The 26,803-nt window shown below is 45.9% G+C and overlaps 1 protein-coding gene across 2 annotated transcripts; it reads left to right on the forward strand.

The window, feature by feature from the left end:
* Nucleotides 1–138: 138 nt before the first annotated feature.
* Nucleotides 139–11,850, forward strand: Soat2 (sterol O-acyltransferase 2). 2 transcript variants are annotated; one of them, XM_047550012.1, is made up of 16 exons: nucleotides 139–245; nucleotides 435–1,043; nucleotides 1,507–1,562; nucleotides 2,240–2,376; nucleotides 2,677–2,736; nucleotides 3,055–3,162; nucleotides 5,776–6,052; nucleotides 6,478–6,547; nucleotides 7,113–7,197; nucleotides 7,669–7,714; nucleotides 7,923–8,052; nucleotides 9,444–9,541; nucleotides 9,890–9,988; nucleotides 10,492–10,627; nucleotides 11,077–11,222; nucleotides 11,410–11,850. In XM_047550012.1, exons 2-16 carry the CDS (start codon nucleotides 977–979, stop codon nucleotides 11,458–11,460), a joined length of 1,566 nt encoding a protein of 521 aa, XP_047405968.1. In that variant the 5' UTR covers nucleotides 139–245; nucleotides 435–976; the 3' UTR covers nucleotides 11,461–11,850. The 2 variants fall into 2 exon arrangements, with proteins under 2 accessions (XP_047405968.1, XP_047405969.1); XM_047550013.1 differs by having other exon boundaries at nucleotides 175–245; nucleotides 432–1,043.
* Nucleotides 11,851–26,803: the final 14,953 nt, after the last annotated feature.

Raw genomic sequence — 26,803 nt, forward strand, 5'->3', positions numbered from 1 at the left:
AATCATGGCCTTCCATCAGAGGTCACGACCTCATTTCCAACACTGATCTTTGGACACTGGGGAGGGGAAGGATTAATAGTTAATCCCCAACAGGAACTCGGCAAAGAGGAATTCTCAAAACACCCATTTGTTACTACCAAAAGAGGAAGGAAAATATTTATCGAGCCCATTTCCATGGACCAGGACTGGGACTGCATGATTTTGACCTGGACGACCTTTGTTCGGGCTTACAATAACCTTGTGAGGTAGGGAGGTTTTGCCCCCATTTTTCAAAGGAGGCTTAAAAAATTTGAGTCACTTGCCTGGAATTATAGGGCTAGTAAATAATAGAGGGAGGTTTGCATCTGGTTCTTCCCCATGTGGCCATACCTGGCACTCCTTCAGTGCTAAGTATGTGCTTGTTTGATCTCCTTTCACTCTATTAACCCAAGCAGGTGTAGGACAGAGCTGACAATCAGGGGCCCTAGCACCCAGCATTTCCTGGAGTGATCACGAGTACCACCCCCATCAGAATATTATCGCCCGCCTCATCTCATGGTCCCAGGAAGCTGAGTGCACTGATACAGGAAGATGTTTTTGACTCCTCCCTGACCTTCAAGCCTATGGGAGAGGGACTGGAAAGCAAACCGTGATAGGTGATAAGCCTCAGAGAGGCAAAGTCCCCCTTCCAGCCACACACACAGCCACCATTCCTGTGGGAGGGAGAACAGGTTTGGAGCTGAGTGGGTGGTGGTCTGGGTGTTGCGGGGGATGAGGCCCTCTCTGTGACAGCCATCGGATCAGAGCTGGCTCTGAGAAGTCTTGTCTTCAGATAACCTATTGTGTCCTGGAGGTCCCCTCCACCTGAAAGGACTTCAGCCTCTGGAGCTGCCAGCTGAGCTGAGTGGGACAAGAGCTCTGCAGGAGGGCTGTGAAGGAAAGGAGGGAACATCGGCAACAGCCACCTGCTGCCACTCAGACTGGCATCCTGGAGCCAATGGGGACTCGTTTGAGGAACAGAGAAGGGCAGGGAGGGGAACAGGAGGAGCAACCCTCTGGAGAAGGTGAGCCACTCTCAGGGAGACCACAAAGCTCAGGGGCGGGGATGCACTGTTGAGAGGGGCCTCCTAACTTCAACCCTTCCCCCTGTGCTGGGAGGCCAGGGAAGGGAGATGCTGGTATTTGTCCCACACAACCCAGTCCAGACATGGTGGAGAAAAGGGACATTCAGAGTGGTGGTCTTCTCTTCCCTTTCTGACCCTTTAACCACAGAGGGTGATGGAGTAGCTTCTTATTCCTGGGGGGCTGTTTCCAATAATGTCATCAGATCCCTCTTGCCAATGACCTCCTCACCTACAAAAATAACTTCCTTTTCTAGTTGCCTGACCAGTGATACTAGATATTGACTGGTTGGGGGAAGGGGAGATTGCTAAGCTACAGAAGTGTTTCCTGTACAGAGGATACCCCTGGGCCTACAGAACCCTAACTCCTCCCCCTTGAGTGTGCCCTTTGACCCCCTCCTCCTAGGAAACACTGAGACGCACAGAACCCCAGACTTCGTGCAATGGACCCAACATATGGAGGTGAGGGACCTCAGAGGTCAGAGGTCAAGATGGACAGGTTCTTGGGGTGACAGGAGGCAAGGAAGGGTGAGGAATGGCTTGGTGATAAAGATGATTTGTTCTCAAGTTCAAAGTTCAGATTAGAGCCTGGCTCAGTGACTCACACCTGTAGTCCCAGTGACTCAGGAGGCTGAGGCAGGAGGATCACAAGTTTGAGGTCAGCCTTGGCAACTTAGTGAGACTCTGTCTCAAAAACTATAAAGGGATGGAGATGTGGCTCGGTAGAGTGCCCTGGGTTCAATCCTCAGTACTTCAAACAACAACAACAAACATCAGGTTGGAATTAAGGGTTAAGATGGCAGATTTTGAAATACAGGTCCTCAGGGATGGGACAAAAAGTCAGCCAGTGTAGCGTCTTCCTGGTAGTGAAGCTAAAGGTCAGAGATAAGAAAGTAAGGATCAGACAGGACTGGTGGAACTTCAGACCCAGGAAGTGGGAGCATTGCTCCTGTGGTCGTTCTTGATTCTCACCGCTGCCCCAGGAGCCAGGAGGTGAATGTCTGGGGAAGCTCTGGGCATGGCTTGTCATCTTTCTACCCCTAGCACTTGGCATAGAAAGAAGCTAGGTAAATGTCTGGTGAGTGAAAAGAAAACTAGCTGGATGAACACTGGGCTCTGCCCTGGCTTTTGTCCTGTAGGCTGTGAAGATGCAATTGTTGGAACAAGCACAGGGACAGCTGGTGGAGTTGCTGGATCGGGCCATGTGGGAAGCCATACAGTCCTGCCCACCACAAGACAGACCTCTGCCCTCCCCTCCCCCAGCTCCCTTAAGCAAGTGAGTCTGAGGATCCAGAAAGTTAGGGAATGACTGCAGGGTGCTCGGAAACACCCTGAGACACGCACTTGTACCTTTCTCCAGCTTTGGCATGACCTTGACCTCAGGCTCCCCACTTCTTCCCTCCATTGCCTTGACTTCCTGATACTGACCTCCACATTCTGGACCTTGCTCTGCCCTGATTCTGACCTTCACCTGATATAGCTCTGGGCTCCCAAGTACTGACCTTCTGCATGACCCTGTCCTCTGGCCACTGCCTTCTTCCTTTGGAGCCTGACCCTAAACGACTGTCTTATTCAGGACCCAGAAGCCATCCTTTGGGAGACGGAAAGTTTTTGTCATCCGCAAGTCCTTGCTCGAGTAAGTCAGGGGAAAATAAGGACAGGAGGAAAAGAAAGAGCTTCATCTGGGGATCAAGGACACCTCATTTCTTGTTCCTAGACTCTAAGTGGTTTGTGGGGAGAAATGGAGAGGGTTTCTAAGGCTCAGTTCCCCCAATTTACCCTGGATGTGCTTGTGGAAGAAAGGCCACCCAGATGAGAAGTCTCAGCCATATCTCAGAACTTAGCTGAAAGTTCTGGATTGGTAGCCCCATGTCCTTCTGTATACAGTGCCTGATCTAGTCCACATGACCCTGAGGGCCCTCGCACACTAACCTTCAGGCGTCTGTCTCTCCAGTGAGCTGATGGAGATGCAGCATTTCCGAACCATCTACCACATGTTCATCGCTGGCCTGTGTGTCTTCATCATTAGTACCCTGGCCATTGACTTCATTGATGAGGGCAGGTAGGCCCCCCTCCTGCCTGGGATAGGCTCATGAATCAGATCAGAATCTCTAACTCCCAGTACTCCACCTGCCCTTGACCCCAAAGGGCATATGCTCTGATTAAGGACATTCATCAGCAAACTTCTCACCTAAAACACTTTTGGACTTCTTCCTTCCCCAGCCTTGGATGGCCCTTGGTCCTTCTTCCCAAGACCAGACATTCCAGGGACACTATAGCCCCCCTTCTTTCTCTTTGTCTTTTTTGGAGGGTAACGGGGATTGAACCCAGAGGGTGCTTAACCACCGATCCACATCACCAGTCCTTTTTTTGTTGTTTTATTTTGAGACAGGTTCTCACTAAATTGCTCAGCCTCTCTAAGTTACTGAGGCTGGCTTTGAACTTGTGATCCTCCTGCCTTAGCATCCACAAGTCACTGGGATTACAGGTGTGGCCACCGCACCCAGCTTCTTAATAGTAATCTTGCCTTGAGGCAGATATAGGTGTGTGCCCACACATGTACCCCACTCCTGCATTCCTGTTCAAATAACCTTCATCAGTGAGTACCTACTGAGCCCCAGCTCTGGGGGACAGAAAGATGGGGATAGCCCCATCCCTCCCATGAGCCATTGCCAATCTTGTGGGGAAGACAGATATATGCAGTGTCTCGGTTGTTTTTCCCACAGAGCGTCCCCTCCCCATTCTGAGGATGAGCCTCAGAGGGCTGCATAGTCCTGGGGTCTGTATTTTCAAGCCCCCCCACCCTCACCCCACCTTACCCTAACTTGGGCTTAGGAAGCAATAAAAGGAAGAGGACCAGGGATAAAGAGGTTCAGCAACAGCACCTCCTTTCGGTAGAATTTTTTAAAAATTATTTTTATGCGGCTGGGGTTGTGGCTCAGTGGTAGAGCGCTTGCCTAGCATGCGTGAGCCACTGGGTTTGATTCTCAGCACCGCATATAAATAAATAAAATAAAAAGTACATTGACAACTGAAAAAAAATACTTAAAAAAATAAATAAGAAGTTGTGTTCCATTGGTGTACAATGTGCTGAAATACATTCTACTGTCATGTATAACTAACTAGAACAAATTTTAAAATTTTTTTAAAATTATTTTTATGTATATTTTTAGTTATTGATGGACCTTTATATTATTCATTTACTTAAATGCACTGCCAAGAATCAAACCCAGTGCCTAACACAGGCCAGGCAAGCACTCCACCACTGAGCCACAACCCCCGTCCTTTTTGGTAAAATTTTTGTTGTTAATTACATGAGCATTATAGGGATAAAATCTCAGTACAAGGTTCAAACAGGCAAGCTACTTGGGAGCCTAAGGTAGTATAATTGCAAGTTCAAGACCAGACTGGGCAACCCTGTCTCAAAATAAAATAAGAAAATGTCTGGGGATGCAGTTCAATGGTAAAATGCTCGCCTAGCATGCTCTGGGTTAGAGCCCTGGTACCACCACCCCCACAACTCCCCATGCACACAAAACAACTTCAAATATACTTTTTATTGTAAAGTGATAGTCCTTGAACATTTTCCATACACACACACACACTCCAAAGAGATGTATGTTGTGGGAGTCTTGTATTTTTTTTAATCTTAATTATTTATTTATTTATTTGGTGGGGTTCTTTTGTTTTGTTTTGTTTTGTCTTTTTTGGAACTAGGGGTACGATCCAATACTTTGTGAATGGGAGGCAGACATTTTGCCATTGAGCTACATCCCAGCCCTGCGTGGGAGTTTTTATAAACAAGATATTGTACGTATTATTTTGCAATTTGTTTTTACACTGAACAACCTATCTTAGAAATTTTTCCATGTCAGGTCACTGATTTTAATGACTTCAGAGTATGGAAGTGCCAGATTTTGTTCATTTAGGTCTTTATTAACAGATATTTAGGTTGTTTCTCATTTTTCATCTTTATAAACTATATCCTGTCCCTCATCCCCCATGCTGAGGCTGGAACCTAGGTGAGCAACACACTAAACAATTTACATCCTTTAAGCCTGGGTCCATACCTACAGACATTCTAAAGAAACAAAAGTAATGAAAATCAAAGTTGAATTCTGAATATCTCATACTATAACATTTGTGGTATACAGAGTATTGAGCCCTTCTGGAATACCACAAAATTCACAAAGGGCTCTAAGAGTCATTTAGAATCAAATCCATTCCATCACTGGGTCTCCTGAGGCAATGCCCTAGCTAGACTTGCGGGGCAGCAGAGATATATTTTGCCCACCTTCCCTGATGGGGCATGCATAGCCTTATCAAGACACCTCTGTTGCTGTGGTGGCACACACCTATAATCCCAGCAGCTCATGAGGCTGAGGCAGGAGGATCGCAAATTCAAAGCAAGACCCAACAACTTAGCGAGGCATTAAGCAACTCAGTGAGACCCTGTCTCTAAATAAAATATATATTTTAAAAAATTTTAAAGTAAGAAGGGCTGGGGATGTAGCTCAGTCCTTGCCTAAAATGTGTGAGACCCTGGGTTCAACCCCTAGTACCAAAAAACAAACAACAAAAGTCTGGCAGCTTGTCCTCCAAGAGGTCAGACTGAAGAGGAAGGGTATAAGGGTGGACTACACTTTCGTCTAGTTTCTCCTTCCTCTATTCCAAGGCTGGTGCTGGAGTTCGATCTGCTGATCTTCAGCTTCGGACAGCTGCCCCTGGCGCTGGTGACGTGGGTCCCCATGTTCCTGGTCACTCTGCTGGCACCTTACCAGGCCCTGCGGCTGTGGGCCAGGCCCCGGGCAGGGGGCGCCTGGATGCTGGGGGCGGGCCTGGGCTGTGTGCTGCTGGCCGCCCACGCTGCGGTGCTCTGTGTGCTCCCAATCTACGTGGCGGTGGAGCATGAGCTCCCGCCGGCCTCGCGTTGCATCCTAGTCTTTGAGCAGGTGAGGACAAGCCCCGCTTCTGTGCAAGCCCTGTGGGCAGGGGGACCCGGTACAAACCAAAAGCTGCGCCCTTTCTGCAGAGGGTGAGCCTGGAAGAGAAGTGAAGAGGGCGTTTGATGATGGGGGGCGGGGCTAGTTAGTAGGGGCGTGGTCAGCTAGGAGGATCTGTGGGAACCGCAGGCTCCAAGGAAAAGAAAACGAAAGGGGCAAGGGGTAAAGCACAGGGCAGACTGATCTGTCTGTTTAGAGGACGTATTTGTCTTTTTGTCGGATCGCCAACACAGAAGGCTGCTGGGACGAATGGGTAAAGTGGGGACAGGAGAGGCCAGTGTGGGGTCTGCCTCCATGGTAAGTGAGAACACAGAGAGGTTAAGTGATTTGCCTGGACCACATGGCAGCCTGGCCTCCCTTTTACTCCGCCCCAGGTCAGGCTCCTGATGAAAAGTTACTCCTTCCTGAGAGAGACTGTGCCTGGGACCCTTCGTGCAAGAGGAGGTGAGGCCTTTCTCTGACCCTTCATGAACTTGACCTTCTTGGCTGCTTGAATGAAGTCAGCAGTTGCAGGGTGCACGTAAAACTCTGCCCTCCCAAGCTGGTCTTGACCAGCAGACATGGCTCCGGCCTCCAGCTGGGCTCTAAGACCTTATTCAGGCCACACCTCTGAGAGACCACACTTTGTTACCCAGGACTTCTGGAGCTTTCCAGTTCCCAGGCCCAGCCTGGAAAGACCTGGGGTTGAGAACTCTCTATGAGAAAGTCAGGATAGAAGGGGAAGGAGAATGGGAACTTGTGGCTACTAAATACAGCTCTGGCCACAGCTCCTGCACTAGAAAAAGGGGTGCCTGGAATGGAAACGAAAGAGGGGGTACGAAATAGCAAATTCAGCTCCCGCTCCCCTAATCATGCTCTCCCCGCCTGAATCTAGACCCGGTATCCAGCCTCTCACCCATCTACCCTGTGCTATGTGTCTCTCTGCTCTCCAGTCCCATCCCCTTCCCCAGTGGCCCCTTCGCCTCTGTTCTCTGCCTTTCCCCTCCTGATCCTTCTCATTCCTCCCCAGGTGAGGGCATCTGGGCCCCCAGTTTTTCCAGCTACCTCTACTTCCTTTTCTGTCCCACACTCATCTACAGGGAGACTTACCCCAGGTAAGACCTGCAACCCCTCCCCAAATGCCCAGGCCCATCAGTCACCTTGACCTTTAACTCTCCTCTCCCAGAGGTCCTTTCTTACCCCAGGCACTGGTCACTAGCTCAGGAGGCATCCCATAATAAAAATGGGAATATATGGGAGGTAGACTAGCCCTTTTCCTTGCCCAACCTATCATTGATACTAGGATGACCAACTGCCCTGGTTTTCCTGGTTCTGTTCTGATTTTAATACTGAAAATTCTACACATCCCAGGAAACTTCCAATGTTTGGTTACTTTAGTTGACACCCAAGCTATAACTTCTCTTGATGTCATTGTTATGGAAAGTCTAAAATGTTCTAGACCCCATCCCCCCCAGGTAATCCACCCAGGCCTGAGCAACTGAGGAAACTGTAGAGAGAGGGCCACAGGCCTGGGCAGGAAATGACATAAAAGGACGAGAAGCATATTATCCTTTTTACTGCTGCAGGACACCCAGTGTCAGGTGGAATTACGTGGCCAAGAACTTTGCCCAGGTCAGAAGATGGTAGAGAAGGGTGGCCAACTGTGCCTGGTGGTGGCTGGGGCATTCCTAGGAGTGCGGGGGGCAGGGGAGACATGGAGAGCTGGGAGAGGCTGGTACCCAGGGAAGAGGGAGGAGAGATTGGGCCAGAGGTTCAATTCCAAGGCAAAGAGCCAGCTGCCGGCACCCCCTCATAGTGTACGTCCCCCATCTCTCTGTAGGCCCTGGGCTGTGTGCTCTACGCCTGCTTCATCCTGGGCCGCCTCTGTGTTCCCGTCTTTGCCAACATGAGCCGGGAGCCCTTCAGCACACGGGCCCTGCTGCTCTCTATCATGCATGCCACACTGCCCGGTAAGGCCTCCAGGGTGGGCAAGAGAAGACTGGGCCCTGGAGAAGGCTTAGTAGGGAAGGCCTCGCTCTGTGCCTTTGTCAGTTTTAACAGTGTTTCCTCTCACATCTGTCCTGTCCTTTCCATACTGGTTGCCACTGTCTCAGTTCAGCCTCCTCAACTATCTCCCTACCACCCAAATCTTTCCCCTCCCATCTGTGGACTGCTGCCCAGGTAACTTCTCTATATTCCCTCCCCTGCCTCAAAAGCACCACTATTCTAGCATTAAATAAGGCCTGTTTCGGACTTTGTTGTCAAAAACAAAATAAAACACCTGATTCCTGTTGTTGGCATGCCCAGATAAGATTTAAACCCTTGGTGTGTCCAAGTTTGGTGGCACAACAACCTGTCATCCCAGCTACTTGGGAGGTTGAGGCAGGAGGATTGCAAGTTTGAGGCCTAGGCAACTTAGCAAGACCTTTTCTCAAAATAAAAAATAGAAAGGGCTGAGGATTTAGCTCAGTGGAAGCACATTCCTGGCTTCAGTCCCCAGTACCATAAAATAAACATATAAACCTTTGGCCTGGCATTCAAGGTCCCTTCCCCTGTGATCTTAGTCCACCTTCTCATCCCACCACAAGTCCAGCTGTTCACTGAAGGTCATGTACCTCCATACCTCTGGGCCTTTGTTCAGACTAGTCCCTTAGCTTTCTTAATTTTTCACCCATAAAATCTAGTTCCTGGGCTGGGGAGATAGCTCAGTTGGTCGAGTGCTTGCCTTGCAAGCACAAGGCCCTGGGATCAATCCCCAGCACTGCAAAAAAAAAAAAAAAAAAAAAAAAAAATCTAGTTCCTTCATGGTGGTCCATGACTGAGATGCTCCCTCTCTGGGAAGTTTTCCTTTATTTGATTGATCAATCGATAGATTGACTGATGTCTCACTATGTTACCCAGAATGGTTTGGGTCTGCTTGGCCAAGGCTCAAGCAATCCTCCTGCCTCAGTCTCCCAAATAGCTGGGACTATAAGCACCTTACCTCCCGCTGCTAAGCCTTCCTTTTTCAGCCTTTGATTATGGCGACCCACCCCTTACTTAGCTGCCATTACGTTTGACCTTGATACATGGTTGGAAATGCCTCTCTGACTCTGTTTCTTTGTGTGTATCTCTCCAACTACTCTGAGAACTCCCAAAGGTCAGGGGCTTTGCAAATCATTTTTGTTTTCCCAACATCTAGCATGGAGTAGATGTCAAGAACATATTCTTGAGAAAGTGGGTGAATTAACAAATGCATGAATATGTGAACAATTAATGAATGCTTGGTAAGAGTTGGGCCCTGGTTGCCGGGTAGGGTGGCCAGGAGGTCCAAGTCAACAGGGTCCTCGGGTCGGACAGCAGTCCTTGTCCCCACTGCCAGGCATCTTCATGTTGCTGCTCATCTTCTTCGCCTTCCTGCACTGCTGGCTCAATGCTTTCGCTGAGATGCTCCGGTTTGGAGACAGGATGTTCTACAGGGTGGGTCCTGGACCTGAGCTAGCTGGAAACTGGCAGCAGGAAGAGTGAGGGAGGGTTGGGGCGATGATGGTGATGTTGGGTGTCACCTAGCTGTGCTGTTGATCTGCCACAGTGAGCAATATGGGTTTTTAGGTGTAGTTGATCACCATCTGATCAACTAATTGTTTTTGTATAGATGGTACCATGGAATCTTCTGAAGATGGTGGGGTCAGAAGGAGGGCAGGCCCCAGTCCTGAAGAGGGAGTTGGAAGAACAGGGCAGAGAGTATAGGCAGAGGGAGCAGTGGGTAGGAGCTGGGGCCTGGGATGCTTACCTCCTTTCCCGCACTGGACCCCACTCCCTCCCTAGGACTGGTGGAACTCAACGTCCTTCTCCAACTACTACCGCACTTGGAACGTGGTGGTCCATGACTGGCTGTACAGCTACGTGTATCAGGATGGGCTGTGGGTATGGGCTCTGCAGACCCCTTCAGCTCCTACAGTTAAGGGACGCTCTCCAGAACACCCTCTCCTTCCCTCCCTCTGCACTACCACCCACTCGTCAAACCTGAGGACCCTGTTGACAACCTGTCCCCATTCTACTCAACCCAACTTCCTAACCTAACTTCCTTCCTTCTTTATTTCTAATTTCACCCTCTCCACAAGATATTTCTTTCCTTCTTAGCCTTTGAAGAAACATGCACAGAGCAATTTTCAGTTACCAAGAGTTTTCACATACATTTAATTAGCACAGTAATCCTGAAAAGTAAGGACTATTATACCCCATTTTAAAATTGCAGCTAATGCCCCCTAAGCTAATTCAATGATATTGAACAAGATTGATGGGCCCTTCTGACCCCAGATCCACATTTTTTCCATCACCGCACATTCCCTCCTGGCTGCCTTAAGAGAGTGCTCTTTGTGGAGGGGTGCAGGGAGACTCACTCCCCACTCCCCTTCTTGCTCTGCCAGCTTCTTGGTGGTCGGGGCCGAGGGGCAGCCATGCTGGGCGTGTTCCTGGTCTCTGCAGTGGTGCACGAGTACATCTTCTGTTTTGTCCTGGGATTCTTCTACCCTGTCATGCTGATGCTCTTCCTTGTCATTGGGGGTAAGCTTGGCCTCTGTGCCACTGAAGAGGTCTGGCTCCTGCTCCTGGGGATCCCAGATTGATGGGGAGGCTGCTGGGTCTGTGGGTGGGGTGGGGAGGGACTTGGGAATGGGGAGGGAAGCAGCATTGGGAGGCAACAAGGGGGTGTCTTGGGGGACATGGGAGAAGTTTTCTGGTTGGAGAGCATTTGGACAAGGGACATAGAGACAAAGGGAGAAAACTGGAATGTGGTTGGGATGTTCAGTGTGAGATCAGGATATTAAGGTGTAAGCTGAGGAATCCTGGTTTCACAAGAGCCACTTGAGACCTCCAGGAGTTTCTGCAGCTAGGTTCAAGGTCTTCCCTAATGGGGCCTTCTTGTTCCATCACTTCCCAGTACCCTGGGATGGGAGGGAAACCAGGAAGTCAGGGATCTGGAGTTGGAGTGACAACTTTTTCTGCTGCACCAGGGCTGCTGAACTTCACCATGAATGACAGGCACACAGGCCCCGCATGGAATGTGCTGATGTGGACCTTGCTCTTTCTGGGCCAGGGGATCCAAGTCAGCCTGTACTGCCAGGAATGGTATGCACGGCGGCACTGTCCCCTGCCCCAGGTAAGAGAGCACAACCTTCACCCAGTTCCGCATCCAACAGGACACACCCAACAGCCAGCCACTGTTGTTCTCAATTTAACACCCAAGGTCAGGGGGCAGAGTCTGGTGGTTCTCGTGTCTTGGATGTACCTAGGTGGGTCACCGGAAGTGACCTCATTCCTAATCCATCCTTCTCTCTTTGGTACAGACAACCCTCTGGGGGCTGCTGACACCTCGATCTTGGTCCTGCCATACCTAGAGGTCAGTACACTTGCACCACACAGATGGCACCATCGAGCTCTTCTCTTCCTGCAAAGCCTGAGACTGGAGCTCTTCTCTGCATTCTCAGACCTGGCTCTGAGTCATGGAACTTGCATGTAGGGTCTCACCAGGGAGTTGCAGGGGCTCAGGGTCTGTGGCCCTGGGGGCAGCTGAGCACAGACTCTGCATGGGGGTGACTCTTCAATACCCGTTTCCATGAATTGGGCACAAGTTCCTCCCATACCCTGTGGCTCTCTAGACTTGGGGAGACTTGAGGGAACCTTACGGATTTGGTGAATGTGGAGAGACTCAGAGGAACAGGGGCTACCAAGATTCGAGACAGGTTTGGTTCTTGATTTTATATGCTTCCCAAAACAATAAATTCTTTGTCTCCATTTTTATCCATTCGTGTGTATATTTATCTATTCATCATTTGTTGAAGGTCCACTTTTGTGACAGGCACGATTAAAGTGTTGTGTCTGCAGAGGTAAGACTTTGTGGCAGGAAGGGCTGAGAATCTAAGGTGATGCTCCACCACACTTCCTCTATGTCACCGCCCTGACTCAACCCCTCTGCCACCCACCTCTGCTCCTTCTCCAGTTCATGTGTTCATACCCCATTAATTCTTCCACTCCTGGCAACTTCTGGCACACTCTGATCCCCATCCCTAGCTCTTTTTAAAAATTTATTTATTTTGAGACAGGGCCTCACTAAATTGTTGAGGTGGGCCTCAAAATTTTGATCCTCCTGCCTCAGCTTCCTGAGCTGCTGGGATTACAGGCATGAATCACTATGCCCAGCTATAATCATTAATTTAAAAAGTTGAATATGTTTTTCTATGGGCACTGACCATTTTTATTTTATTTATTTGTATGTTTGACTGATTAACTAGACTTTTTGAATTTTTATTTTCATCTTATTTTATTTTATTTATTTATTTTGTGATACTGGGGATTAAACCCAGGGGCACTCTACCACTAACCTACATCCCCAGTTGTATTTATTTATTTATTTATTTATTAAAGTATAACAAGTTTATTAGAAGAAAAAGAAGAAGAGGAGGAAAGCACCCTTAAGGGAGAGAGTGGGTCCTCTCAGAGAGGCGAGCAACCTTTATTTTTTATTTTGAGACGGGATCTCATTAAGTGGCCCAGCTGGCCTTCAACTTGAGATCCGTCTGCCTCAGCCACCTAAGTTGCTGGGATTACAGGTGTGAGCCATGACTAGTTTTTAATTTTATTTAAGGTTTTCATTTTGAGATAACTATACATTTACATGCAGTTGTAACAAATAACAAAGGTAGATCCTCTGAATCTTTACCTAGTTCTCCCAATCTTGTAAAACTATACACAATTGTGTACAATATCACAACAATTATATTGACAATACCATCAATATACAGATAATTTCTATCATCACAGGATCCTGTGTGTGTGTGTGTGGTTCTGGGAATGGAATCCAGGACCTCATGCATGCTAGGCAAGTTCTCCATGTTATGTTCTTCTTTTTTTATTTTTCCCTCTTCTTTTTCTCTTGGTACTGGAAATTGAACTCAGGGGCACTTTACCACTGAGCTATATCCCAACACTTTTTATCTTTTGTTTTGAGACAGTGTCTTATTAAATCAAACTTGTGATCCTTCTGCTTCACCCTCCCTAGTCATAGGATTACAGGCATGCACCGTGGCTCCATAGCCCCATACTACCCACATTCACTCCCATCTTACCTCCTCCTTAATTCTGGCAACCACTAATCTGCTTTTCATTTCTATAATTTTGTTATTTCCCAAGTTTTATTTTTTAAACAGTTGTGTGTTGAAAATGTAATAAAAAATATAAATGTATTATTTATATCATTGAACAAGCAATCAAGTGTCCAAATTTCCAATTGTCTCATATTTTTTTAGTTTGCTTATTTGAATCAGGATGCAGATATGCTCTATACTTGCAATCTGTTAACTTCCTCAATATTTGAATTTCTACTCTAACTCAAGTTTTAATTGTACAGATCTAGGACTTGGGGTGTAGTTCAGTGGTAGAATGTTTGCCAAGTATGTATGAGGCCCTGGGTACAGATCTTAACTATTTTCTTTAATGAATTTTGTATAAACCCCTGTAGTTATCACCCAAAACCTAATGCAGAACATTACCACATCCCCCAAAAAGCTCCCTCTAAACCATTTCTAGTCAACTCCCCAATCAGGGGCAACCACTTTCTGATTTCTACCCTCACAAAAAATTTCACCTCTTCTACACCTTTATATATCAGAACTCTATAGTATAGCCTTCTTTATAAATGGTTTGTCTCACTATCACATCTTAAAGATGAATTAATGTTTTGCATGTTTCACTTGCACTTTCTTATTTCTTAATATATGACAGTTCATTCATCCACTCACCTGCTGGTGGACATTCAGTTCTTCCCAGTTTGGGGTTATTACAAATAAGGCCACTGTGAAAATTTAGGTATACTCCTAAAAAGAAAGTGTACACTTGTTCTAAAAATATCACTACATCAAGTCATTTGATAGTATTGTTCAATCTTCTATGTACTTACTGATTTTATATCAATTAATGACAGGTGATAAAAAATTATCGACTTCTCTATTTGTTTTGGTTTCACATTAAAGAAAAATTTTTTTTTTTGGTACTGGGGATTGAACCCAGGGGTACTTACCCACTGAGCCACACATAGATTTTTATTTTTAATTTTGAGACAGGGTCTAAGTTGCTTAAGGCCTTGCTAAGTTGCTGGGGCTGGCCTAGAACTCTCCTGAGTCATGGGGACTCCAGGTGTATGCTCTTTTCACATATTTTTGAAGCTCTCTTTAAGGTGCATGAACATTTAGGATTGTTATATCCTCTTGATAAATGGACCTCTTTGTCATTATGAAATGGTGAGATTTACCCTTATAAGACACTTAGTTTTGGAATCTATTTTAGTATTAACAATGTTACTCCTTTCTTTCTTTTTTTACTATTTTAATTTATTTTGAATTAAAAAGTTACTTTTTGCAAGCAAACTAGGAAATGGAATCAACCTAAGTATACTAGTCCTTTGTGGATCCAAGCCAAGTCTTGAGATCTTTAGCAGAATATCATTATAGTACCAGGTGCTAGCAATAGGGTTATAAACTCTAAATAGTAACACTTAGCTACAATTTTCATAAATAAACAGTCAAAAATCAAGTTGTTAAAGGCATGATTTATAGAGCATCTTTTTTTTTTTTTTTTTTTTCTCTGTACTGGGAGTCAAGCCCAGGGCTGCTCTACCACTGGGCTACATTCCCAGCCTTTCTTGTTTTGTTTTGTTGTTGTTTTATTTTGAGACAAAGTCTTGCTAAATTGCTGAGGCTGGCCTCCACCGTGCCATCTTCCTGCCTCAGCCCTTGAATTGCTTTGATTACAGGTGTGCGCCAGCATATCCAGTTTAATAATCAGAACATCTTCCTCTATGAAGGATGGATAGAATGACACCAATTATATGCAGCCCAACCTATTGGGAAACTAGATCAGAGCTAGCCAAGGATTGCTTATCAAAGTGTTTACCTTTTGAAAACACTACCTGGTTTAAAAAGTCCCCTGTTGCTGTCACTAAGAAAACAAGTTAAAAATATGACAGATTGACCCACACTGACATTTGATGTTCTTTTTTTTTTTTTTTTTTATTATAAAATTGTAAACAAATGGGATACATGTTGTTTCTCTGTCTGTACATGGCGTAAAGGCATACCATTTGTGTAATCATAAATCTACATAGGGTAATGTTGTTTGATTCATTCTGCCATTTTTTCCCTTCCCCCCCTCCCCTCCCACCCTTCCCCTCCATCTATACAGTCCTTCATTTGATGTTCTTGAGGTTTCCCACCAGAGGTAAGTGTAGGGGATAAGATACTTAGATAACTTAAAAATAAAATACTGGGCTGGGGTTGTGGCTCAGTGGTACCAAGTATGAGGCATTGGGTTCGATTTCCAACACTGCACATAAATAAAAGAATAAAATAAAGGTCCATCAACAATTAAAAATATATAGAAAAACAATTTTTAAAATTTTAGAATTACTTAGTAATAAGAAGTTAGACATACTGCATTCTTCCATCTGTTATAAGAACAAGCTGACAATATTATTTTAAAGAAATGCTCACTCTAAAGAGGGTGATAGTAAGACTTTCCACCACAGGATAACCTCTGCTTTTCTAGACAATTAACATCACTATTCTTCCATGATACATATTCATGTGGAAAAACTTGTAGAGCCTTTGCCAGAACCAGGAGATGAAAAATAGGATCTTAATTAGCTAATTTGTAAGCTTTGTGTACATTTTTGGGATGGACCCATAAGATCTGGCCATTGTTTTGTTAAACATCTGAGAACTACAGAATTCTCATCTCAGCCCTTAGCTACAGAATTCTTAATATCAATATCTTAAAGCTGGGTACTGGTCTCAGGTCTGAGGTGAGTGCTGGACATTAAAGTCTGAAACGTCATAAAAGGAGTAAACCTGATAGCCTTTTTTTTTCTTTCTTTCTTTCTTTTTTTTTTTTTTTTTTTTCATACTAGGGATTGAACTCAGTGGCACTTAGCCAATGAACCACATCCCCAGCTCATTTCTATATTTATTTAGAGACAGGGTCTTGCTGAGTTGCTTTAGGACCTCCCTAAGTTGCTGAGGCTGGTTTTGAACTCATGATCTTCTTGCCTCAACCTCCCAAGCAGCTGGGATTACAGGTGAGCATTTGCGTGGCTAGTCTTTGGATGCATAGTAGGCAATGCATGATGGTAAAATCCTAACAGAAATATCTGAATACCTATGATCAGAACAGGAACAGCTCTGTCCTGCATAACCCCGCCCCTCCTTCACTTTGCTGATGTAGGCTGACAGAAGAAGGCAGCCTATGATAAAGAGAAAGGTGTCAATCAAAAACAACACAGTGAGTTGGGTGAGGGGGTGCAGGACTGTAATCCCAGAGACTCAGGAGGCTCAGGCAGGAGGACTGCAAATTCAAGGCCAGCCTCAGCAATGTAGTGAGACCCTGTCTTAAAATAAAAAAGAGAAAAGACTGGGGATGTAGCTTAGTATAAAGCACCTGGGTTCAATGCTCACCACGAAAGGAAAAAAAAAAAAAAAAAAAAAAAAAAAAAAAAAAAACCAACACAGTGGCACATGCAACAGCCTTATGAGGGAAAGAGACTGAAAGTAAGGGCCCCTCTAATATTGAAAACTTCCTTATGTTAAGAGTAAAGGCTCGGGGTTGGGTTGTGGCTCAGATGGTAAAGCACTTGCCTAGCATGTGTGAGGCATGGGGTTCGATTCTCAGCACCACATATTTACAAATAAAGTAAAGGTCCATTGACAATAAAAAAATATTAAAAAAAAAAAAAAAAGTAAAGGCTGACAACGCTGCAAGCCTCTTTCCTGACAGATAGTCAAGGAAGCTGAGATCATAGATAACCCACTCTCCTGGCCCCTGTAAGTACACATTAACTAAATTGTCGTGTGTCTATTTTCTGCCTTTTGTCTCACTTTACCACCTCCTCTCTTTTAAAAGCTTTCCTCTGGGGCAGTGGCAATTTAGGAGACTGAGGCAGGAGGATGCAAAGTGTGAAGCCAGCCTGGGCAATTTAGTCTCAAAATAAAAAATAAGTGGGCTGGAGATATAGCTCAGTAGTGGTTGCCCCGGCTTCAATTAAAGTACCAAAAAAAAAAAAAAAAAAAAAAAGTTTTTCTCATCCTAGAGCCTCCTGAACATGATTTTTTTTTTTTTTTTTTTTTTTTGGTATCGAGGATTGAACTCAGGGACACTCAATTACTGAGCCACATCCCCAGTCCTGTTTTTTTTTTTTTTTTTTTTTTTTAATTTACTTTTTGCAGTGCTGGGGATCGAACCCAGGGCCTTGTGCTCTATCGACTAAGCTATCTCCCCAGCCCCCCAAGTCCTATTTTTTTTTTAAATATCTTATTTAGAAACAGGGTCTCACTGAGTTGCCTCACCATTGCTGAGGCTGGCTTTGAACTCACGATCCTCCTGGCTCAGCCTCAGGAGCCACAAGATGGAATTTTTGAAAGGCAAAGTTTTCTTCTATCCTCCTTAAAACTGTGTTTTCATAAAAACTACTTTCCTACCATTTCGACTTTGAATAGTTGTGGAACAGCCAGTGTTATTGCCTAGCCTCTTCCCCTGGCCAGCAGTGTGTCCTCTGGTAACAGGATCTTAGGAGGACTTTTCTTAAACTTTAATAAATTGAACCTCATGACATTAGGAAAGAAGTTAGATTCCCACAATTTGCTGGCTTGGGCGTTAGTTACTTCTGAAGGTCAACGCAGCCGTCTTCTGTGCCGGAGAGCCTTGAGTTCTTTACTGGGGATGCCAGTAGCCAGGTTAGGAAGAGATGGCATCATAACAGGCCGAGGATACTACTGTTGCCATTAATTATTCAAATACATCAAAACAAGACAAAACAAATTGCAGGACGGGAGGGAGGAGGGCGGGAGAGAGAGGAGATGAATGCCTATTCTTGGCAAAGACAAAGATTGACTATTTTCCTGTCTGTCTCCAGACATCACCACTGAGAGAATAAGAACTGAAGAGAATTTAGACAAAAAACAAACAAAACTGGTTTCCAGAAGGAGGCCGCCCATGTTGGGCAAATCAACGTGGGATGCAGCTCCTGGTGAGAGCATGTAACTCCAGACCCATAGCACACTCGCCCTACCCCACCCAGAAGGCTCTAGGCCCATGGTGTGCAGGGAGCTCACCCAAGGCTCGTGACTGAAGCCACCCAGGCCAGATGCCACAGCCAGCCGAACAGCCACCCCAGCCCAGCCAACACCAGCATGCCTCTGGAAATGGCCTCCACCTTTCTTTTGATTTATGTTAACATGCTATATCTTTTCCCAATGTTTGCTTTTTTAAAAATATTTTTTAGTTGTCAATGGATTTTTGTTTTACTTATTTATACGTGGTGCTGACAATCGACTGAACTACAACTCCAGCACCCATTGTTTGATTTTTAAGTTGTGCCTTTATGTTTAAAAAAAAAAAAATTGGCGGGGGTGGGGGTTGTTTTTGGTACCAAGAATTGAACCCTGGTTATTTTTTTATTTTGAGACAGGATCTTGCTAAGTTGCTCAGGGCCTCACTAAGTTGCTGAGGTTGACTTTGAACTCTTCATCCTCCTGCCTCAGCCTCCCAAGCCTCTGGGATTACGGGCATTTGTGCCACTGCTCCTGGCCTTACAGTGGGTTTCTTGTAAGCAGAAGATTATTGAATCTTGCTTTTTTATCTTACCCAATAATACCTGCTTTTAAATTGGGTATTCAAATGGTTTAGACCATTTACATTTAATATAATTATTGATATGGTTTAAACCTATTGTTTTTCTAATGCTTTCTATTTGTTCTTTGTTGTTGTTCTCCTCTTTTTATGACTTCTTTTGTATTAATTATGATTCCACTAGACTAGTGGAATGAATGGTGCATTTGATTTATTTTTATTTTTATTTGGTGGTACTGGGGTTTGAACCCAGGACCTTGTGTATGATAGGCAAGTGCTCTACCACTGAGCTATATATCCCCACACCCACCCTTTTTTTTTTTTGAGACAGGGTCTCACTAAGTGCCCAGACTGGCCTCAAACTTGCAATTCTCCTGCCTCAGCCTCCCGAGTTGCTGGAATTACTGTGTGTGGAGCCTCACCTGGCTAGTGGTCGCAAGCAATGAGTAAGAGAGGAATCAAGTTTGGTTCCAACAAGGGGATTTTATTCATGCAATGCACACTCAACTTAACATTCCTAATAACAGCAAGTAACATATACATTGAAGATTCACTCCCTTATTCACCTAGAGTCTAATTCTATGGACTTACTCAATGCAATGTCTCTTAGCCAAGAAGTCAGTCAGCAAGACCAAGGGGATTCTTCTCAGCCGTAGCCTCACTCAGCAACTCAGATGTCTTTGGATGTCCTCAGGTGTCCCATAAGCCGGAGTCTGGGTGGCAGTCATTGCCGTGGGAGAGGCAGTCAGTCATCTGACCTCGGTGACAACGGTTGATCAGCAATCAGTGATAGAGTGGACAGCAGCCAGGGCAGTCAAGAGACACAGCAACATGGAGTCCTTTGGTCACAGTGCTGCTGACAGTTTGCTCCAAAAGTCCAGGGCTTTAAGTGGTGATTTTCAGCCCAGTCATGCTCTGGTCTTCATTGATAAAGACCAGAACACGACGATACTAGGAGCCCCCACTCAAATCATAGATAAAGGTTCATGTCGGCATTGTTCAGGAGTGTCATCCTGCCACACAGCAAGTTTGTCACCAGGCGCCTTTATTTTAGTTTTACAATTCCAGGCAAATACCAAATACAGCTTATTATTACTACATAACACACAACTATAGCAATTCCTATTATTTCCTTTTCTCATTACACTAGTTTTCCCACTTTTACTGTCCAGTGTCACAGATGAGAAGTCCTATGCCAGTCTGATCCATTTCCCTTTGCAGATAACTCTTTCTAGAAACTTGAAAATACTTTTCTTAACCTCAGAATTCAGGAATTTCATGAGAAAGTGTTTGTCTTGTATCTTCCTGTGCCCTTTTACTATGTAAGCTCAGATCTTTCTTCAGGTGAGCAAGATATTCTTTATACTCTAATTATTGCCTCTTTTCCACCTATGCCTTTTTGTCTTTTGAAACTAATGCATTTAAATGTTAGAACTACTGGATCTACTCTCCAAGCCTCATATTTTTCTCATTATTTCCATCTCTTCATATTATTTGCTCTGTTTTGAAATTGTTTTTCCACTTGTTCTTCCAAACCACTAATTTAAGGCTCTGCAGTGACCATTTTTTCCTCTCTCTCTCTCTCTCTCTCTCTCTCTCTCTCTCTTTCTTTTCCATATTGGGGATTAAACCCAGAGCACTCTACCACTGAGTTATATCCCCAGTCCTCATATTTTTATTTTCTATTTTGAGAGGGTCTCACTAAATTGCTGAGGCTGGCCTCAAACTGTAATCTTCTTGCCTCGGCCTCCTTAGTCACTGGGATTACAGGCCTGCTACGCCATGTCCTGTTACTACTTGAATCTCAGTAAGTGCTTCTAATGGTGTCATAAGTTGTCACATACCTCTTCAGTGGTACCTGTGCTTTCTGGCGGCCAGGGAACCAGCTGTCACCTTATTCGTGCAGGGCCAAGACTCTGAGTCACACTCTTGCAGTATCCCCATGGCCCTGACCTCTGCTCAGGAGCTCTCCAAAGCTGGTCTCCACGCAGAGAGTGACAAAGCTCCTCACCAGTCCTCCACACCAGGTCGTCCCCCTGTTAACGCTACAGTCAAGATTTCAATTGTGTAACCTGCCTGCTGGTCCCAGCAGCAATGTGGCTAAGGAGAGGCATGTGGTAGGGGACAGGAGTAGAAAAGAGTATAAATTCCCTTAGAACAGTAATTCTCAAACTTGAGCATGCATTAGAGCCACTTCTCATTTTTGTTAATAATAGATCTTTGATCTCCATTCCAGTCCCACCCTCACCCTCAAATTTTTGGTTCATTAAATCTGGGGTGGGAGATAGGTACACTGGCACACGCCTATGATCCCAGTGGCTTGGGAGGCTGAGGCAGGAGGATCATGAGATCGAAGTCAGCTTCAGCTACTAGCAAAGCCCTAAGCAATTTAGCAAGACCCTGTCTCAAAATTTAAAAAAAAAAAAAAAAAAAAAAAAAAAAGAGCTAGGATGTAACACAGGAGTTAAGCCCCTCTGGTACCAATAAATAAATATCTAGGGTAGGGCCTGATGATTTGCATTTTGAACAAGTTTCCCGGGCAGGACAATGCTATTGATCTAAGAATCATACTTTGAGAACCATTGCTTTACAAAGCCTTCCTTCTCACTCTTTCCCTTTCTCCTTCCAAACTATGCTTCGTTTTTTTGTTTGTCTTTATTTTTTTATGATAAAAAAATTAAACCAGTGTCAGGAGGTATTGTCTCCTGGTTTTATGTTTGATCCTTCAACTTGTTCATAGTACTGAGGTTTGCACGTGCAGGCTGCATCCTCCACCAGAGCCTTTGTTATGCTCTGGTGCTTCCCTGGTTCTTTTTTTCTCCTCTCACTCCCCTCCCCTCCTCCTCTCCCTACCTCCTCTCTCCTCCTCTCTCTCCTCCTTCTCCTTCTCCTTCTTTCTTCTTCTTCTTTGGGCAGGGGTGTGTGTGTGTATGCCAGGGATTGAACCCAGAGGCACTCAACCACTGATTCACATCCCCAGCCCTTTTTTGTATTTTATTTAGAGACAGGGTCTCAATGAGTTGACTAAGGCCTCTCTAAGTTGCTAAGGCTCTTTCAACTCATGATCCTCCTGCCTCAGCCTCCCAAGCCACTGGGATTACAGGCATGCACCACTGCATTGGGCAAGCCCTGGCACTTAGTCTGAGAAAAGGGTTCTGGCAGAAGGCCAAAGGCACTCAGGGCAGTATTGCATCTGTCCCAAATGAAGACAAGTTGAGGTGGGCTAGACCAGAATTTCTCAACTTTTTGCCTCATTATGCCCAAAGGGTGAAAGTGGCTTTACCCAGATGGCACCTCTTCCCCATGATCTTCTGAAGGGAATATGGGGTGAAAAGCACCTGGAGCCAGGATGGATGTACCAGGCTGGGAGGACTCTAGGTCCTCCTCGCTGCCTGGGGAGCACCTTGTCTTCCTGTCTGAGGTCTGCAAGTATTTCCCTCTCCTTGCTACAGTCCCATCTGTGTCTCCCAAACTGCCTTTTGATTTTGTTCAGTCTTTTCTCTAAATCTCCTTGCCTGTCCTGGGACCCCATACGACACCCCTCCACTGTTGGGCAGTCCTCTGTGGATCTGTGCTGGTCCAGTAGTCTGTGACTTCTTTAATACACCCACACTCCATTATTTGGTTATATTTCTTCAATCTATTGTTTGGAGTCCCCCCTCCATAACACATACTCCAGTGTTCCACAACAAAGGCCTTGAACAGGATTTCACCAACGTCCAAGGGTCCTACTGTTTACCTAGAGGAATTCCTTTCCACTCTGCAAAAGAACTCTGTCATTCCTTCTTTTTCCTCCTACCACTCAGTTCCAAGTGTAGAAGTTCCCCACTAGGCCTCTACTTTGGTTCCTTCCTCTTAACTGGAGGAATCAGCTCCTTTCATTGAAGATTAATTGCTGGGCAACCTACATTGGGTCCCCTCTTGCCCTACAGAAGCTCTGTCCCTTTTCTTCTGACTTGAATAAATCCTACTCTTTTACATTCACCCCTACCCTCACCAAAAAAAAAAAGAAAGTTAACTGCTTACCTCTGCCCATGCCAGCCATCTCATTGGTAGGCTCCAGGTGCCACCCTCCCTTCTCCTTTCTATCAAATTGCTTCTAACAGGACCCGGATATGCTCTTCTACAGTCCCTCATCTCTAACCTCCCCCTCTCCTCACCCTCATTGCTGTCTACTTCTCAACTCCCTGTCACAGCCAAAGTTCTTCAAAGAATAGTCTGTGATCACTCTGGCTAGTGGCTCATCTCCCATTCACTATTGTACAACTCTTGGGTCTGTAGGACCTCTCCTGTATTGGTATGGTTATCAACTCCAGTACCTGTCCCTCCTGTTATTGCCCTTCTCATCATGGAGACCCACTATAATGACAAATATATATGTATTCTTTTTTTAAAATTTTTTTAGGTGATAATGGACCTTTATTTTATTTATTTTTATGTGGTGCTGAGAATCGAACCCAGTGCCTCACACGTACTAGGCAAGTGCTCTACCCCTGAGCTACAGGCCCTCTGTATGCATTCTTGTAAAATATACAGTGCTTTCCTGTACCTTTTTAATTTATGGAAAGCAATTTATATTATAATGTTTATCCTATTTCATTGATCACCATTTCAGAAGGTGTGTTAATGGTGTTACAGATAAATTTAACTCATTTCTGCTGATAACCTGTGAAGGATTTCATCATATGCACCACGTTTTATATATGCCTCCAGTTGGTAGCCTGAGGGGACACGGGTTTTCTGTGAGATTTCCCAGGAGCTGGTTCTTAAGGTATATTTGATTGCACTAAGAACTGCCAGATGTTCTCCAGAATGGCTAAGCCTGGGACCATTTGCATTCTCACCATAAGTGCATGCATGAGGCTCCTGTTACTCATGTTCTCAGAGCATGAGATATCACATTTTGCATATGACCAGTTGTTCCACTACCATTCATCGCAAGACTGAATTGACTCCACTGAATTGTCTTTGCACTTGTGTTAAAACTCAATGGACCACTGCCGTCCTCGCAGCGCGTCAGAGCCAACTTTCTCGCTGTCGGTGGTTCCTGCTGCCTCCGAAATGCCGCTGGAGAACCTGGAGGAGGAGGGTCTGCCCAAGAACCCCGACCTGCGCATCACGCAGCTGCTCTTCCTGCTGAGCCTGCCGGAGCACCGCGGGGATGCGGCGACATGGCTCCTTATTATGAAGCCTTGTGCAAACCCTCGACTGGCAGATGGACATGGACCACCTTAATAAAATGAAGAAGGCAAATGAAGAAGAGCTGAAGCATTTGGATGAGGAGCTGGAGGATGCAGAGAAGAATCTGGGGGAGAGTGAGATTCGGGATGCAATGATGCAAAAGCTGAGTACCTGTATCAGATAGGCGACAAGACGCGGGGGCAAACTCCTCTCTGTTCAGTTACTCGGGAAGCTGGGGTTGGAGGACGCTAGTTCTACACCGGCCTCAGCAAAGGAGAGAGGCCCTCCTCAATTGAGCAGAGGCCTATTCTCCAAACAGTGAACAAACAGGGTCAGGAGCAGCCGTGGTTAAGCGCATTTGGGGTCCATCCCTGGGACCCAGAAGAACACAGAACAGAAGAAGCAAACACAGTGTTTTCTTCTTGGGAAAGAAGCTCTTTCTCCGTCTCAGAGAGGAGTGGAGAAATCCTACTTCTGACTCTGTTGGGGAGCATGTGACTTGGTTCCAGCTCTGAATCTTTAGTTAGTGACTAATTGACCTGTGAGAAGTTACTTGCACTGAGCCTCAATATGAGGATGAGAAAATAGGAAGCTGCCTCGTGTGCTGAGTTGCCAGATCTGAGGCAGGTGCAGGCTCAGGACCTGGCACAGGAAGATGAAATGGCCAGGAGGGCAGGGACGTTCCCTCGGTCCCTGTTGGACTCAGAATGGAGTGTCGCCTGTCGTCCTTGCTCCCTCCTCTCTGTGACTGCCTCATCTGTGTGTTTGTGAGTGACCAGCCTGTGACCCCAGCATTAGAGGCTCCCCAGGTGATACAGTATGAGGAACAGAGCAAAGCTGCGCCAGGGGACCTGTCCAGGCTGGTGCAGACATTCAAGGTGCTAGTGGTGGAGGACATCATCAATGACATGCAGAGGGGCAACGAGGCCTTCGTCCACAAATTCCTGCGCACCTACCAGAGTCTGACCAGCACCCACAAGCTGATGGAGCAGCTGTGCAGAAGCTGCAGTGCCACCAGAAGTGCCTCCAGCAGAACAGCCCCAGTTTCCGGCGACGCAGCTCATGGCCATACCTGCTGAGCTGGGGGAAGATCCACCATCCAAATGGACAACAGATCCACCGTGGCACCATCAGCAGAGGGAGTGCCAGGGCCTCCACAGGCCACCGGGACACCTGGGGCCCAGGAGGCAGCTCAGCCGCCAGCCACCAGCCCAGAGGTCGTTCACCCCTGCTTTCCTGGGGCTGTCAAGGGCAAGACCTGTGTCCACATGTCTTGGAATGGAGTCTTTCCCTCTCTGGTGGCAGCAGTTGCAGACACCAAGAAGTTAGAAGGGGAAGGTGCAGGAGGAGCCAAGGCTAAGCCCACTCCACTCCTTCCTTGTTCCCAACAGAAGAGGTCTCTTTACGTTGTCACAGTTATCCATAGGTGTGTTTCACGGTGACCTGCACTCACACAGCCAGGTCTGAAGGTGCCATTCCCTCATCTTTGACAGCACCAGGTCACCAGAGGTGGACGTTTGCCCAGCTGATGACAGAGCACTCCTTCCCACCTGTGTCCACCTCCCCTCAGAGGCTGACATTGGTTCATGTTCAATGCTACCTTTCCTCCCCTTTGAATATCCCTTTACTCTGCTGTAGTGGACAGGGTGGACCCCTGCCTGGCGGTCGAGGCCCTGCCCTCTCCCCTCCAGCCTCCAGGTCCCCAACCTTGTCTGTGAAGACAACCCCACTCAAACGCGGGTCACACCTTCTGATTTTTGCTACTCCATGGTTAACAACCTTCAGAGCTTTGATCCTCCTCAGAGCTGTGCTCACTCATGGTGGTTCCAGGGTGGCCAGCTACTGAACCCGCCTCCCCTCCTCTAGCAGTGCACTGCGGGCCTGTCCTGGAGTGAGCCCTGTCCCCATCTGTGGTCCCTGGAAGGGTTAGTTCTCCACAGTCCTTCCTCAACTGCCTTCTTTTTCAGAGATGAACTGGGGACTCTCAGAACATTTCACTTCTATAGGTCACAGCTTCAAGCCCACCTTGATGATAGCAGCAGCCACTGGTGTCCGCCTGGACTGCAGTGCGTGCACACAGTGACGTGGAATCCAGTTTCACAATGATATGTTTTCCCGTAGGAAACGGGCATGTTTCTTTATATATCAGTGTTTGGGTTATTTCTTCCAAATAGATTTTAGGATTCTAATGTAGGCTGCATTTCTTTCTTACAAATAGATTAATAATGTTCTATTCCTTTTTATTAATTTTTGTAGTATTAATAAGTTGTTGCCAATTTTGTTGGAAATGAGAAATTTTTCGTAGTTTAAAAGAGAAACAGGGTTAGAGGAAGCTACTGATTGTTGCACATTTGCCTTCTTTGTATCTACAAAACAAAAACTCTTTCTCATAATAAGCAGTGAGCAGGTTTCCGAGTTATAAAATCAAAATGACTAGGAAGAAAGGGCCAGCGGCCTTCTGCTCCCTCACTGTGCCCCCCAGAGCTACGTGTGTGGACAGGGCCCAGTGAGCTGGCCTTTGCCCTCCAGGATGGAGTGGCAGGCCACGTGGGCACTCAGCCCGTGTCTTCCCCAAGCTTTGGCAAATGTGCTTCACATGTTTTAACAGTTTCCTTCTATTGCTATTGGACTCAGTGTGTTTTTGTTTGGGATGAATACATATCAGCCTGTGAAGCTCTAAAAAAAAAAAAAAAAAAAAAAACTCAATGGATCATATATCTGTGCATCTACTGATGGACTTTCATTTGTTCCATTGATCTACTCGCCTATCATTATGCTAATATCACACTGATTACTGTTGCTTTCCATTGTCTTAAAATCAGGTCGTATAAGTTCTCCACTTTTTTTGCAAAGTTAGTTTTGGTTATTCTAGATTATTTACACTTC

This window comes from Sciurus carolinensis, chromosome 4, assembly GCF_902686445.1.
Source record: "Sciurus carolinensis chromosome 4, mSciCar1.2, whole genome shotgun sequence".
NCBI lineage: Eukaryota > Metazoa > Chordata > Mammalia > Rodentia > Sciuridae > Sciurus > Sciurus carolinensis.